The 12,264-nt window shown below is 48.6% G+C and overlaps 1 protein-coding gene across 3 annotated transcripts in view; it reads right to left on the bottom strand.

Annotated features, from left to right (window-relative positions):
- IQUB (IQ motif and ubiquitin domain containing) overlaps positions 1-9,816 on the bottom strand; it is a 39,967-nt gene extending 30,151 nt beyond the window's left edge. The window contains exons 1-3 of one of the 3 annotated variants that reach the window (XM_066591849.1): positions 9,760-9,816; positions 2,647-2,942; positions 2,356-2,562 (exon numbers count right to left, since the gene is read on the bottom strand). In XM_066591849.1, the coding sequence (XP_066447946.1) occupies positions 2,356-2,562; positions 2,647-2,917 (478 nt within the window). In that variant the 5' untranslated portion in view covers positions 2,918-2,942; positions 9,760-9,816. Of the gene's footprint in view, positions 1-2,355; positions 2,563-2,646; positions 2,943-9,656; positions 9,678-9,759 lie in introns of those variants that run through there. The other 2 variants (XM_066591850.1, XM_066591851.1) reach the window with 2 other exon arrangements.
- Positions 9,817-12,264: the final 2,448 nt, after the last annotated feature.

The following is a 12,264-nucleotide window of genomic DNA, read 5'->3' on the forward strand; positions in this document are numbered from 1 at the left end:
GCAATTTTTTTCTTGCCCCCCCATATTCAGAGAATGACATAACTTTTTTAGTTTTTCATCTATGGAGCTGTGTGAGGGCTTGTTCTTTGCAGGATGAGTTGACATGTTCATTGAAACCATTTTGGTAAAAATTTGACTTTTGGTCTTTTTTTATCTTGTTTTTGAGTGATGTAGTGTGTAAAAACAGCAATTCTGAAAGTTTTTTAAATTTTGTTGATTTTATAGCATTTACCATGTGGTATAATTGTAATGTTACTGTTATTCTGTGCACTGATACAATTACAGTAATACACAATTTATATAGCTTTCGTATACATTACTACTTTTGCACAACAAACACTTTTTCTATATTTTGTGTCTCCATATTCTAGGAGTCATATCCTTTTTAAATTTATCGTAGGAAACAAGAACAAAACAGCGAGTGCTCAATACAGATGACAAGTGTGTTAATGGAGAAATATAATACAGTATAACATGCATTGAAGTAAGGTATGCTACATTATTTTCTTCATTATCACACTGGCCATTAATATTGCTCTCTGAGCACTGTCTGCATTTTTCTTGTTTTCCAACTATTATTATATTAGGACCTGATGGGTTACACGCCTTGGGCTGGCGCTCCCCTCCTGTGGATGTCTATCGGACAGAGGCATATGATCCGTTGGCATGTTAGTGATCATAGCCTCTTGGTGTTATGGTGCATACATGTTTGGGGAGTGCCGGAGCACATGGTGAGTTTATGGTTTTTACCACCCAGTATCCTTTTAACTGAATTGGGGCGCTGTCCTTTTCACTTGCTTTTATTTCCCCATCTATGGAAGTGTATGGGGCTTGTTTTTTGCAGAATAAACGTATGTTCTCATTGGTACCCTTTTTAGGTACTGTTGACTTTTGGATTGCTTTTTATTGCATGTTTTAGGAGCTGAGCTGTATACAAAACTGCAACCTTGACATTGTTTTTCATTTTCGTTTCGCTCACTGTTCACAGTACTGTATAATTGACATGTTGTTAGCCTTATTGTTTTTTCTGAGAGGAGTTGATGTTTTCATTGGTGCCGTTCTGGAATGAAGCCATATTGGAATTCTGGTGACTGAAATAGTGGTCATAATGAGATCATGTGACCCACCAGAAGAGAAGGACTCCGGGACTCCTCAGGCAGAAAAGCATAACTAAACAAGGTAATACTAGTTGAATATATATACCGGGGTCTGGTTACATAATGCCTATTTTTATTGGAATGGCCCTATAAACTTTTAAGTACCATACCTATTTTGACCGTAGGCCCACAAGACTTTTTTCATTTCTGTGCTGCCACATCAAAGGGCCATACAGTTCTATCGATGTGCCCGTATGAGAATAGTTTTTTTTTGCAAGATAAGATGTAGATTTCATCGGTACCATTATTGGGACATAATGATTAACATTTCTTTATTTTCTTTTTTGGTGAGGATTGGTTAAAAACATTCAGTTGCTGTTTGTTGCAGTTTTTCTTTTTTAAACCATTAACACAACGTGTTAATTATTTTATTCGGGCCATGATTATTGCAGTGATACCATATATATGTGTCCGTGTATAATATGTTTACACAATAAAATCACATTTTATGGAAAAAATGGTTTTATTTTAATTTTTCTTTAACTGCACAATTTATTTTTTTTATAACAAACCTTATTAACATTCCTTTTAACAATGTATTTAGTCTACTGGGGGACATAACGATGCGATCACTTGATTACTTTGATAATGCTTTAGGGTGAAGTCACATGAACGTATATCGGCTCGGTTTTTACACCGAGCCGATATACGTTGTCCTCGTGTGCAGGGGGGGAGGATGGAAGAGCCAGGAGCAGGAACTGAGCTCCCGGCCACCTCTCCGCCTCCTCTCTGCCCCTCTGCACTATTTGTAATGGGAAGAGGTGGGGCGGGGCTAAGTTCTGAGAATTAGCCCCGCCCCCTGTCCCACCTTTCCCCATTGCAAATAGTGCAGAGGGGCGGAGAGGAGGCAGAGAGGGGGCCGGGAGCTCAGTGCCTGCACTTGGCTCTTCCATCCTCCCCCCCCCTGCACACGAGGACAACGTATATCGGCTCGGCGTGAAAACCGAGCCGATATACGTTCGTGTGACTTCACCCTAAGTATGCCAAAGCAATCTTCCTATTGACTTTCAGTTTTACATCTAATCTATTAGGGTGTGCTGAAGACAACACAGCCTATAAAGCACTTAGCTGTGGTAGCTCTGGAGGCCTTTTTAAGGCCCCTCGTTGCAGTTTAAACTGGAAAAGGTAAAAATGCAAGCCAGAAAACTGTCATCGAACATTTCCCCTCCGTATATTAAATGTCTGGCAGAAGGATTACCTGTAGCTGTAGCACTGGGGTCATCTGAAGATATTTTCTTTTCAGGTCTGTTTTCTGAAAGCCTCGGCAGATTGCTATCTCGGTCCTCTTCAGTTACAATAGTTGATTGCGTATTGTTTTCCTGTATTTCTTGAAGGTGCTCAGTGCTTACCTCCGTCTGATGAGAACTGTCTTTACTGTAGTTAACTGTTTCGGATAATTCTTGGTCTACAACACATTCAGATGGTTCTACTTCAGGTATTGGACTATGCAGTTCTTTTTAGGACAGCTTTTTTGAATGTGGCCACTCACCTTCTAGGTCATCCTTCTTCTCAGGCATATTTGAGTTATTTTGGTCTTCGGATATATCTGGTGTCTCTTCACTCTCCATCTGTGATGGCTGGCCTGGATTTTGTACTTCTCCATTCTGAAGACTAAGGTTCTGGTCTTGCTCCTGATGCGTTGTCTCATACTGTACCTGTTCTACACCAGCAGCTATTAGTTGCTTCATTTCATTATATTCGGATGTAATCTCTACGTCAGTCTGCTGGGCAACATCCAAACTCCCAGCTGTACTTTCCATCTTACACAGTCAGTGTTTTATTCTACTGAACACAAAGAACAGAGAAAACCATGATCACCATTCCCCTACACAACAAATACGTCACTTCACATTACCCAGATAATAATCATATTTAGGCAGGCCCAACCACCTATGAGAGTTCAAAACAATATAATAACATAATTGCCTATAGGGAGCTTTCAGACAGGATGGAATATTCTGCAACAGTGTTGTGGAATATGCCCTTCTGTGGGATATTCAGCACCAAAATCCGCTCCGCTAACATTTGGATTTTGTTGCAGAATTGAAAATAGCAGAATCCTGGCGGCAATTTCACATCAAAATCATATTCTGCAACAGTCGAGAAAAACTTGCGCTATCTGCTGGCTAAAGCCAGTACTATATGAGGAAAAGCGTCAAACAGGCTCTGTCCCGTATGAAAGGTCCCTTAACAAGTACTGTCCACTGCAGAATTAACCCTTTGCAATCTCACCCACATGGCTTGTACTATAAATACTGCAGCATTTACACTACGTGTGAACATACCCGTACTGTCACTACTGTGGTCCCCATGCAAAAAAAACATTCTAAAGAACTCATACTCACCTCTCCCTGCTCCACACAAGTGTCCTGCTGGTGGCTCTGGATCTCCTCAATGATGTATTGTTTACAGGCTACTGCAGCCTGTGACATCCTGTAAATGGTCTGCTGCAGCCTGTAAATGTTGCAGCAGCAAGGAGACTCGGAGCAGCTGTGGGACTAGCAGAGACCAGGGAGAGATGGGTACAAGCTCTTTATTAGCTCTGGACCAGTTTTAACAAAGAACTTCCACCTCGGACAACCCCTTAAAGCACTGGCCAGTGGGCCCAACATGTGTGATTGAAGTCGGCGGGTGAACTGTGCAGGAGAGCCAACTTCAGAGGTTAGGAGGGAGAGCAGCGACACAGGTGAGTTTTTTTTTTTTTTTCATTTCAATGGATTTCACCAAAACAGTTAAGCTCAACTGTGTTGCTCCTCCCATGACACAGGTAAGTATAACTATATACATTTGGCATAATTACTGAGGGGCACTGTTACTGAGTGGAGACCTATGAGGGGCACTAATACTTATTGGGGGCCTATGAGGAACACTAAAACTTGGTGTGGGTCTGTGATGGACAATAATCCTGAGTGGAGGCCTTTGAGATGCATTATTAATAAGTGGAGGTGTATGTGAGACATTATTACTGAGTAGGGGTTTATATGGGGCATTATTACAGAGTGGGGGCCTATGAGGGGCATTATTACTGAGTGTGGGCACTTTTACTGTGTGTGGGGCATTAAAAGTGGCACTTATTGTGCATGGCATACAGGGTGCACAAAAAGGGAACACTATTAATGTGTGGGTCACCATGAGTGACATTATTACTAAGTGGGGAACTATGGATAGGCAGACTATGTAGGCATTTGGAAAACAAAGCCAGGTTGCTGGAAAATTGAGATGTCAAAGATGTCTATGTGTCAAATTCTGCAGAGGCAAAGTTTCACTGGAAGAAGTTATCATGGTGGTCTGGGATAGATGGAGAAGAAAAGTGAATGACTGCACCTGTGATTACTGGATATAATGGTACTATAATCACTTATATAGTATGTAGAATACCTGTGTAAAGCTGGTATCTGTATAGGGAATAAGAATGGTCTTTGTATAGTGTTTTTGCAGCAATACTATGGTGGTATTGTGAGTCACAGTCTGGGGCTGTTATTTGGCCCTAATGCAGTGCTATTTTTGGTAGTGTTTGTCTTAGTAGAGTGGGTTTTATACAGGGACATATGGAAATTATTATATAGGTCACGATGATTACAGTGATATTGTATGTGTGTCACTTTTATGAAATAATTTTTTTTAACTGTGATTGTTAATAAAATTATTAGAAACTTGTTTTTTATTTAGACCCACAAAGAATGTCACAAACTGATAATTTGGTATACTCAGTATATCAAAGAATTATTCCCCGTGAGTCTAAAATTGGAAAGCAATCTATAAGGGTGTTGAAGGATCAGCCTAATAGTGCTGCAGCTGTGGCATGCCTCGGAGTCTTTCCAAGGTCTCTGTCTGCCATGGTTACCTATCGGCATACAGGGATTGCATTTGTGGGGAGTTGATAGGAACAGTGGGCGTTCCGTCCCTCTGTTTAACCACCTATATGCCATGGTCACTATTGGCTGCACATCTAGGGAGTTAACTGATGGGGATCAGAGTTTCTCTGATCCTGGCCACTACAGCAAGAGCCCAGATGACAGTCAGCACAGGAATCTTCGTGGTGATTATGGGGCCACTTTTTAATTTTCTTACAGGGCCACTTTGAGTTCCCGATCCCCCACTGCCTTTTAGGATATGGTCACACAAGCTGTAAATGCTATGGATTTTCCATGCTGCATTTACAAGTCATGTGGATGAGATTTTTAAAAATCTTGTCCATGCGGTGTGAAAAAAGTCCTTGCAGAATATGCAGCTGAATTGACATACGCCACTGATTTTAAATCAGCAGCTTGTCAACCGTTTGCTGCGACTTTAAGACCTCATGTCCAATGTATAAATAGAATTACCAAATCCGCGCGGGTGTCCCGTACGCGTGATCCGCGCCCATAGGGATGCATTGGACACCCGCAGGTGAGTAAATACCTGCAGATGTCAATTTTCCCTGCTGCGCGGATAGCACGTGCGGGAAAACACCCACAGCATGCTCCATTTTCTGCGAAGCCTATGGAAGCCGTCCGGTCCCGCGCTACACCCGCAGCTGAATGTCTGCTCTCCGGCGCAGGAGAGCAGGAGTTAAAAAAAACAGTGCACGGCGCATGCGCGCGGCACGCTTCCGGCGTGCCGAGCACATCCGCCGGGCCGAAGAAAGAAGATCCGGCCACGACGGAGGGAAGATCCACTGCGCCCGGACAGGTAAGTAAATTCAATTTTTAGGCATCATGTCCACGGGAAAGGAGGGACCCGCTGGGGGATTCTGCATGGAGAATCCGAGCGGGTCTGAATTTCCTAGTGGACATGAGGCCTAAGTGGGGAGTTCATCCTTTGCATTGCAAAGGGTGAAATCTGAAGCAAATCCACAGCTAAATCTGTGGCGACTTGGCTGTAGAGGGTTATTTGGGGATTTGCGGGGATTTTCCAGTGCAAAAAAAATCGGCAGCGAAAATGGCCTTTGTGAACATACTCCTAAGAGGAAAGCCTGCTCTAGCTGCTGGAGGCATTGGGGGCTCCTGGATATTACTGGTAAGGGGGAAATGCTGGGATGGGGGGCTGGGGCGGCTGTGACTACTCTGTAATGAAGAGGCGCTATGACTGCAGCAGGAGTGCAGTAAGAGTGCTGCATCTATTCTAGGGGTGGCTACTAGGATTACTGGGGAAGTGGATGAGGTCCCTGGGACTACTGGACAAGTGGGATGATTGCTGTGACAACTGGAAACGTCAGAAGAAACTACTGTGACCACTGGGAAAGCGGATAGGAATTGCCGATTTCGGGAGCGATTGATCTGCAGTAATACACGGACCAATCAAATACATTATATTATACAATCTTGTTCACATTAGCGGGTCGGAATTGTGTAATCCGCTTGTGGAAAATAGAATGCAGCATGTTCTATTTTACCACGGAATGCACGACCATAGAGACCATTGTTTCTATGGTCGTGGATATACCCGCAGCCCATTGCATATGGATCATCGCGGGAAATATAAACAAACAAAAAGAAAAAGGTGCACTGCGCATGGCGGGCTGCATGAGTACGCGGTCATATGCAGTACAATACATGGCCGGACGTAGGGTCACGGCCGGACTCACCGCTGGAATCCGCTACGGGCCACCCCAAGCAGATTCCGCATATAGCCGTGTGAGCCCGGCGTTATCTGGAAGTGGTCTGATGATGCTGTGTCTACTGGGAAAGTGGAGTCAGAGCTGCAGCAGAACAGTAAGACGTCTGTCTGGTCATCTGGTTGGTCCTGGTAAATGTGGCTCTGCGGCACCATTGCTGGTAATGTGCCCCTATTACACGAGGCACAGACAATGGTTACTATGAGCGTGCTTCTACACAGCGGAATATTCCAGAATCTGCTGTGGAATATTCCGCCATCAACATCCATATGTCAAAATGCAGATTTTGACATGGATTTCCCAGCAGAATTAAGCCATTTGTAAATCCGCGTCACACGCAATGTTAGACACGCAGGGCTCCTGCACGGTAACACTTTCTGCCGCGATTTGCTAAATATTCCAGGGTCTAGGAAAGCACCCTTAGGCTGGGTTCACACACCTGCAATCTTAAGCCTGAGACTAAGCAGCAAGGTGGACGAGATTTGCAAAAATCTCGTCCACGCGCTGCGGACAGTCTTGCGACCAAGCCGCTCTGAAACTGACATGCTGCGTGGAATTCAAAGCCGTGGCATGTCAATTGTATCGCCATTTCCGCTGTGGGATCTCTTCTTTCTACGGCCAAATGCCTCAGGACTTCAGCTGCGGGAATCTCACAGAATTTTTGTGTGAGCCCACTGCGGGCATTCCGCAAGATTTCAGCAGAAGACCCGGAGAGGGACGCAGAAGACCCGGAGAGGGACGCAGAAGACCCAGACAGGGACGCAGAAGACCCAGACAGGCACGCAGAAGACCCAGACAGGCACGCAGAAGACCCGGAGAGGGACGCAGAAGACCCGGACAGGCATGCAGACGGCCCGGGACAGGCACGCAGACGACCCGGAGAGGGACGCAGAAGACCAGGACAGGCACGCAGAAGACCCAGACAGGCACACAGAAGACCCAGAGAGGGACGCACAAGACCCAGACAGGCACGCAGAAGACCCGGAGAGGGAGGCAGAAGACCCGGAGAGGGACGCAGAAGACCCGGAGAGGGACGCAGAAGACCCGGAGAGGGACGCAGAAGACCCGGAGAGGGACGCAGAAGACCCGGAGAGGGACGCAGAAGACCCAGACAGGCACGCAGAAGCCCCGGGACAGGCACGCAGACGACCCGGAGAGGGACGCAGAAGACCCGGAGAGGGACGCAGAAGACCCAGACAGGCACGCAGAAAACCCGGACAGGCACGCAGAAGACCCAGACAGGCACGCAGAAGACCCAGACAGGCACGCAGAAGACCCGGAGAGGGACGCAGAAGACCCAGACAGGCACGCAGAAGACCCAGACAGGCACGCAGAAGACCCGGAGAGGGACGCAGAAGACCCGGAGAGGGACGCAGAAGACCCGGAGAGGGACGCAGAAGACACGGACAGGCACGCAGAAGACCCGGAGAGGGACGCACAAGATCCAGACAGGCACGCAGAAGACCCGGAGAGGCACGCAGAAGACCTCGACAGGCACGCAGAAGACCCGGACAGGCACGCAGAAGACCCAGACAGGCACGCAGAAGACCCAGACAGGCACGCAGAAGACCCGGAGAGGGACGCACAAGATCCAGACAGGCACGCAGAAGACCCGGAGAGAGACGCACAAGATCCAGACAGGCACGCAGAAGACTCGGAGAGGGACGCACAAGATCCAGACAGGCACGCAGAAGACCCGGACAGGCACGCAGAAGACCCGGACAGGCACGCAGAAGACCCGGACAGGCACGCAGAAGACCCGGACAGGCACGCAGAAGACCCGGACAGGCACCCAGAAGACCCGGACAGGCACCCAGAAAACCCGGACAGGCACCCAGAAGACCCGGACAGGCACCCAGAAGACCCGGACAGGCACCCAGAAGACCCGGACAGGCACGCAGAAGACCCAGACAGGCACGCAGAAGACCCGGAGAGGGACGCAGAAGACCCGGAGAGGGACGCACAAGATCCAGACAGGCACGCAGAAGACCCGGAGAGGGACGCACAAGATCCAGACAGGCACGCAGAAGACCCGGAGAGGCACGCAGAAGACCCGGACAGGCACGCAGAAGACCGGGACAGGCACGCAGAAGACCCGGACAGGCACGCAGAAGACCCGGACAGGCACGCAGAAGACCCGGACAGGCACGCAGAAGACCCGGACAGGCACGCAGAAGACCCGGACAGGCACGCAGAAGACCCAGACAGGCACGCAGAAGACCCAGACAGGCACGCAGAAGACCCGGAGAGGGACGCAGAAGACCCGGACAGGCACACAGAACACCGGGACAGGCACGCAGAAGACTCAGACAGGTATGCAGAAGACCCGGATAGGCACACGGTGTCCTGGCTGTGGGCATGGTTGGATTCTGCTCTGGCCTCCCGCTTGGGGATGCCGATCCACCAGTGAACATTGGGCCTTAAGGTGGTGCCACACCTGTGTTGGGGGTTTTGGTTTCCTGCTCTGTTTGGGGAACAAGAAAGGGGAATCCCTGTGGCTAAACGTTTCCGTCTCTCTGATTATAGTGCGGTCCGTCTGCTTTCCGCTCAGCTGCCTGGCTTTTGGACTGAAGAAGGAGTCCTGCATGCAGAGCTATTTCTTCCAGCACTGTGACCGAACCTCCAACCTGACATCCCAACGCAGATGTGAGACTGGCCTTAGATTAGAGCGGGGCGCTGCTGCAGCTTCCAGGGGAGCTCCCTCCTGACCCTAAGTGTGAGGCATCACCATATAGAGCCAGCGGGTAAGCCGGACCCTGCTAGCTACAGGACTGCCAGTAATCCTTCCAGCACTGTAAGTGTCCACAGGAGGCTCCGGCAGGCACACTCCCACTAACTGCTGGGACTAGTAGTCCTACAGGTTGTACACCAGCCAGTGGCTCACACACAACTATCAGCCCTACTGGAGCAGTAACAGCCCACCGATGCGGTCTCATCCTAACGAGCGATCCGCCCTCACGGCTGTAACACGGTCCTGGAGGGGGTATACCCGCGGCTCCCACTCACCGCAGTCCTGCAAGACTTGTTGTCACCGCCGTCTCCACGGCAACGGGCGGCGGGAGGGACAGGCGTCTCACTGGCAACAGGAGGGCGGGGCGACCTCCGCCCAGACCCCGCCCAGAACAGACGGAAGGGCGGGAGAGTCTGTGGTGCTGAGGAGAGCCACGAGCTGTGCCGTACCTGCGGTCTGTGTGAAGGAACTTAGAGTTCTATAGAAAGGACTCCAAGCTGTTATCCACGTCATATGCAATAACACTGCCGCCTCACCGGCCACAGGGGGTGAAATAACAGTTATATGTACGAACAGTCAAAGGCTGCCTTTAGAGGAGTCTCATTCCTACGAGAGAGTGACGTCACCGCTAGCACCTCACAGCCATTCAGCAGATACAGCATTGGCTCATTCAATTGTTCACATTCTTGTTATATGCATAGCGCCAACCTATTCCGCAGCTCTGAAGTCATTTTACTTATTAACCCCCACCAAGCTGGTTGGAAGGCTGAGTCAACCTTGAGCCGGCTACCTGAACCATACAGGGATTGAATCCACAACCTTCAGGTCATGAGCAAGAGCTTAGGACTGCATTTCTGCTGCCTAAAGGTCCATTTATACGGGACGACTGTCAGGCAAATGATGCCCGACACTCGTCCCTGTGTCCCCGCACTCCTGTGCTCCTGCACGGTAGCTAGCACAGCTGGCTGGGTCACGGAGTGGCCAGCAGGGGGGCAGTGCAGGAGATTTCTCTCCTTTCGCTCCCCCACCCCCTCCATTAGTGAACGGCCGCTGTTTAAACTGAAGATGAGCGATGAGCTGATCATCCATCGTCTATGCTGCATTAACGATCAGCTCATCGTTCAGTTTAAACAGAGGCCGTTCAGTAATGAAGGGGGCGGGGGAGCGAGAGGAGAAATCTCCTGCACTGCCCCGCCCCCTGCTGGCCGCTCCGTGACCCAGCCAGCAGTACTAGCTCCGAGTGTCGGCCATCGCTTGCCAGACAGTCATCCCGTGTAAATGGACCCTTAGTATTCTGCACCACACCAGCCTCTGCATTCACCTGCATACTTTACATTCGCTGTATAAGTGACAGAAGACCTGAACACTCAGTGTTTAACGTAAACGATAAGGCCCAATGTCTACGGGCGGATCTGATTTGTGGAACCGCGTGGTAGATCTGCAAATCAAACCTCCCATAGGGATGCATTAGCATCCGCAAAACAGTAAAAAGCATGTGGATGTCATTTTTTTTTTCTCAGCGTGCGGATCGCACATGCAGGAAGAAATCGCAGCATGCTCCATGTTTCTGCGGATCCGGAGGGGCGCTTCCACTGAAGTCAATGGAAGCCGTCCGATCCGCGGACCGCCCGCAGGAAATAAAAAAAAAGTTAAATTGCACTTCGCTTGCATCTGGTACGGGGCGTCCGGACGCATCCGCTGTGCTGAATAAAGAAGATCCGGCCGGCACGGAGGAGACCCGCACCGGATCTGGACAGGTAAGAAAATGTATTTTCCCGTCCATGTCTGCGGGCACGGCTGCAATCTGTTGTGGGAGTCATCAGTGGAATCCGTGCGTGCAAGCGGACATGAGGCCTTAGTGAACGAGCCACAATAGCTTTTACGCCTGCAGAAAATGAACGACGAGTGAAATGCCAATGTTTCTTCTTCAAACGATGAAGTGGCAACATAAAGAGATCTCATAAAAAATAATCTTCATTCTTCAGCACACTAGCTCCTGCCCGTCCCGCCTCCCCCCCTTGCAGAGAGCCAGCAAGGGGGGGGGGGGGGGGGGGGAGACAGCTTAGCTCTGCTAAACTGTCTCCCCCCGCCCGATGGTGTATTCACCGCCCCATGCATCACACGGTAGCGTATATTGGCAGGCCAATAAATCCAAGTAATTTGCTATGCCAGTGTTTCCATCTAATATGTAGTGGGGAAAAGCATGCTATTGGATATTATGAATGAGTTGACAATTCTTTTTACACCTAAAATATACCTCATTTCCAAAGTATAGTAGACTCAGAATAGTAAGTAAATAAGAAGAATTAAAACTCGTATGTCCCATTAAAAAACCCTGCATACAGCTGAATCATAGAAACAAACTCTCATTTGCAGAAGATACATTTATTTCCAAATCTCATTTAGTTTTCCTGGCGAAGGTGTTATTTTTCTACTGTCCACTAGATGGTGCAATAGTCAAAGTCAGGTAGACTGCAAGTTACATGGTGGAAGAGTAAGCAGACGAAATGCTCCAGAAAAGCAGTATTGAAACGTGTTAGAGACCATTCACATCCGGATTTCCATGACAGAGCATGCTGCAGATCTTCCACTGCAGATTATTTCCCACCGTAAGGCTACATGCACACTTCACATTCGGATTCCGGATGTGAAATCTCACAGGAATCTGGCCCTGACCATAGCTGGTGACCCTGCATACCTGTATTTTTCTTCTTTCTGCGTGAGGCCTAAGTGAATGGAGTTTAGAAAAACAGCCCCATATGATTTGGCATCCCCACTGT

Source organism: Eleutherodactylus coqui, chromosome 2 (assembly GCF_035609145.1).
Source record: "Eleutherodactylus coqui strain aEleCoq1 chromosome 2, aEleCoq1.hap1, whole genome shotgun sequence".
NCBI lineage: Eukaryota > Metazoa > Chordata > Amphibia > Anura > Eleutherodactylidae > Eleutherodactylus > Eleutherodactylus coqui.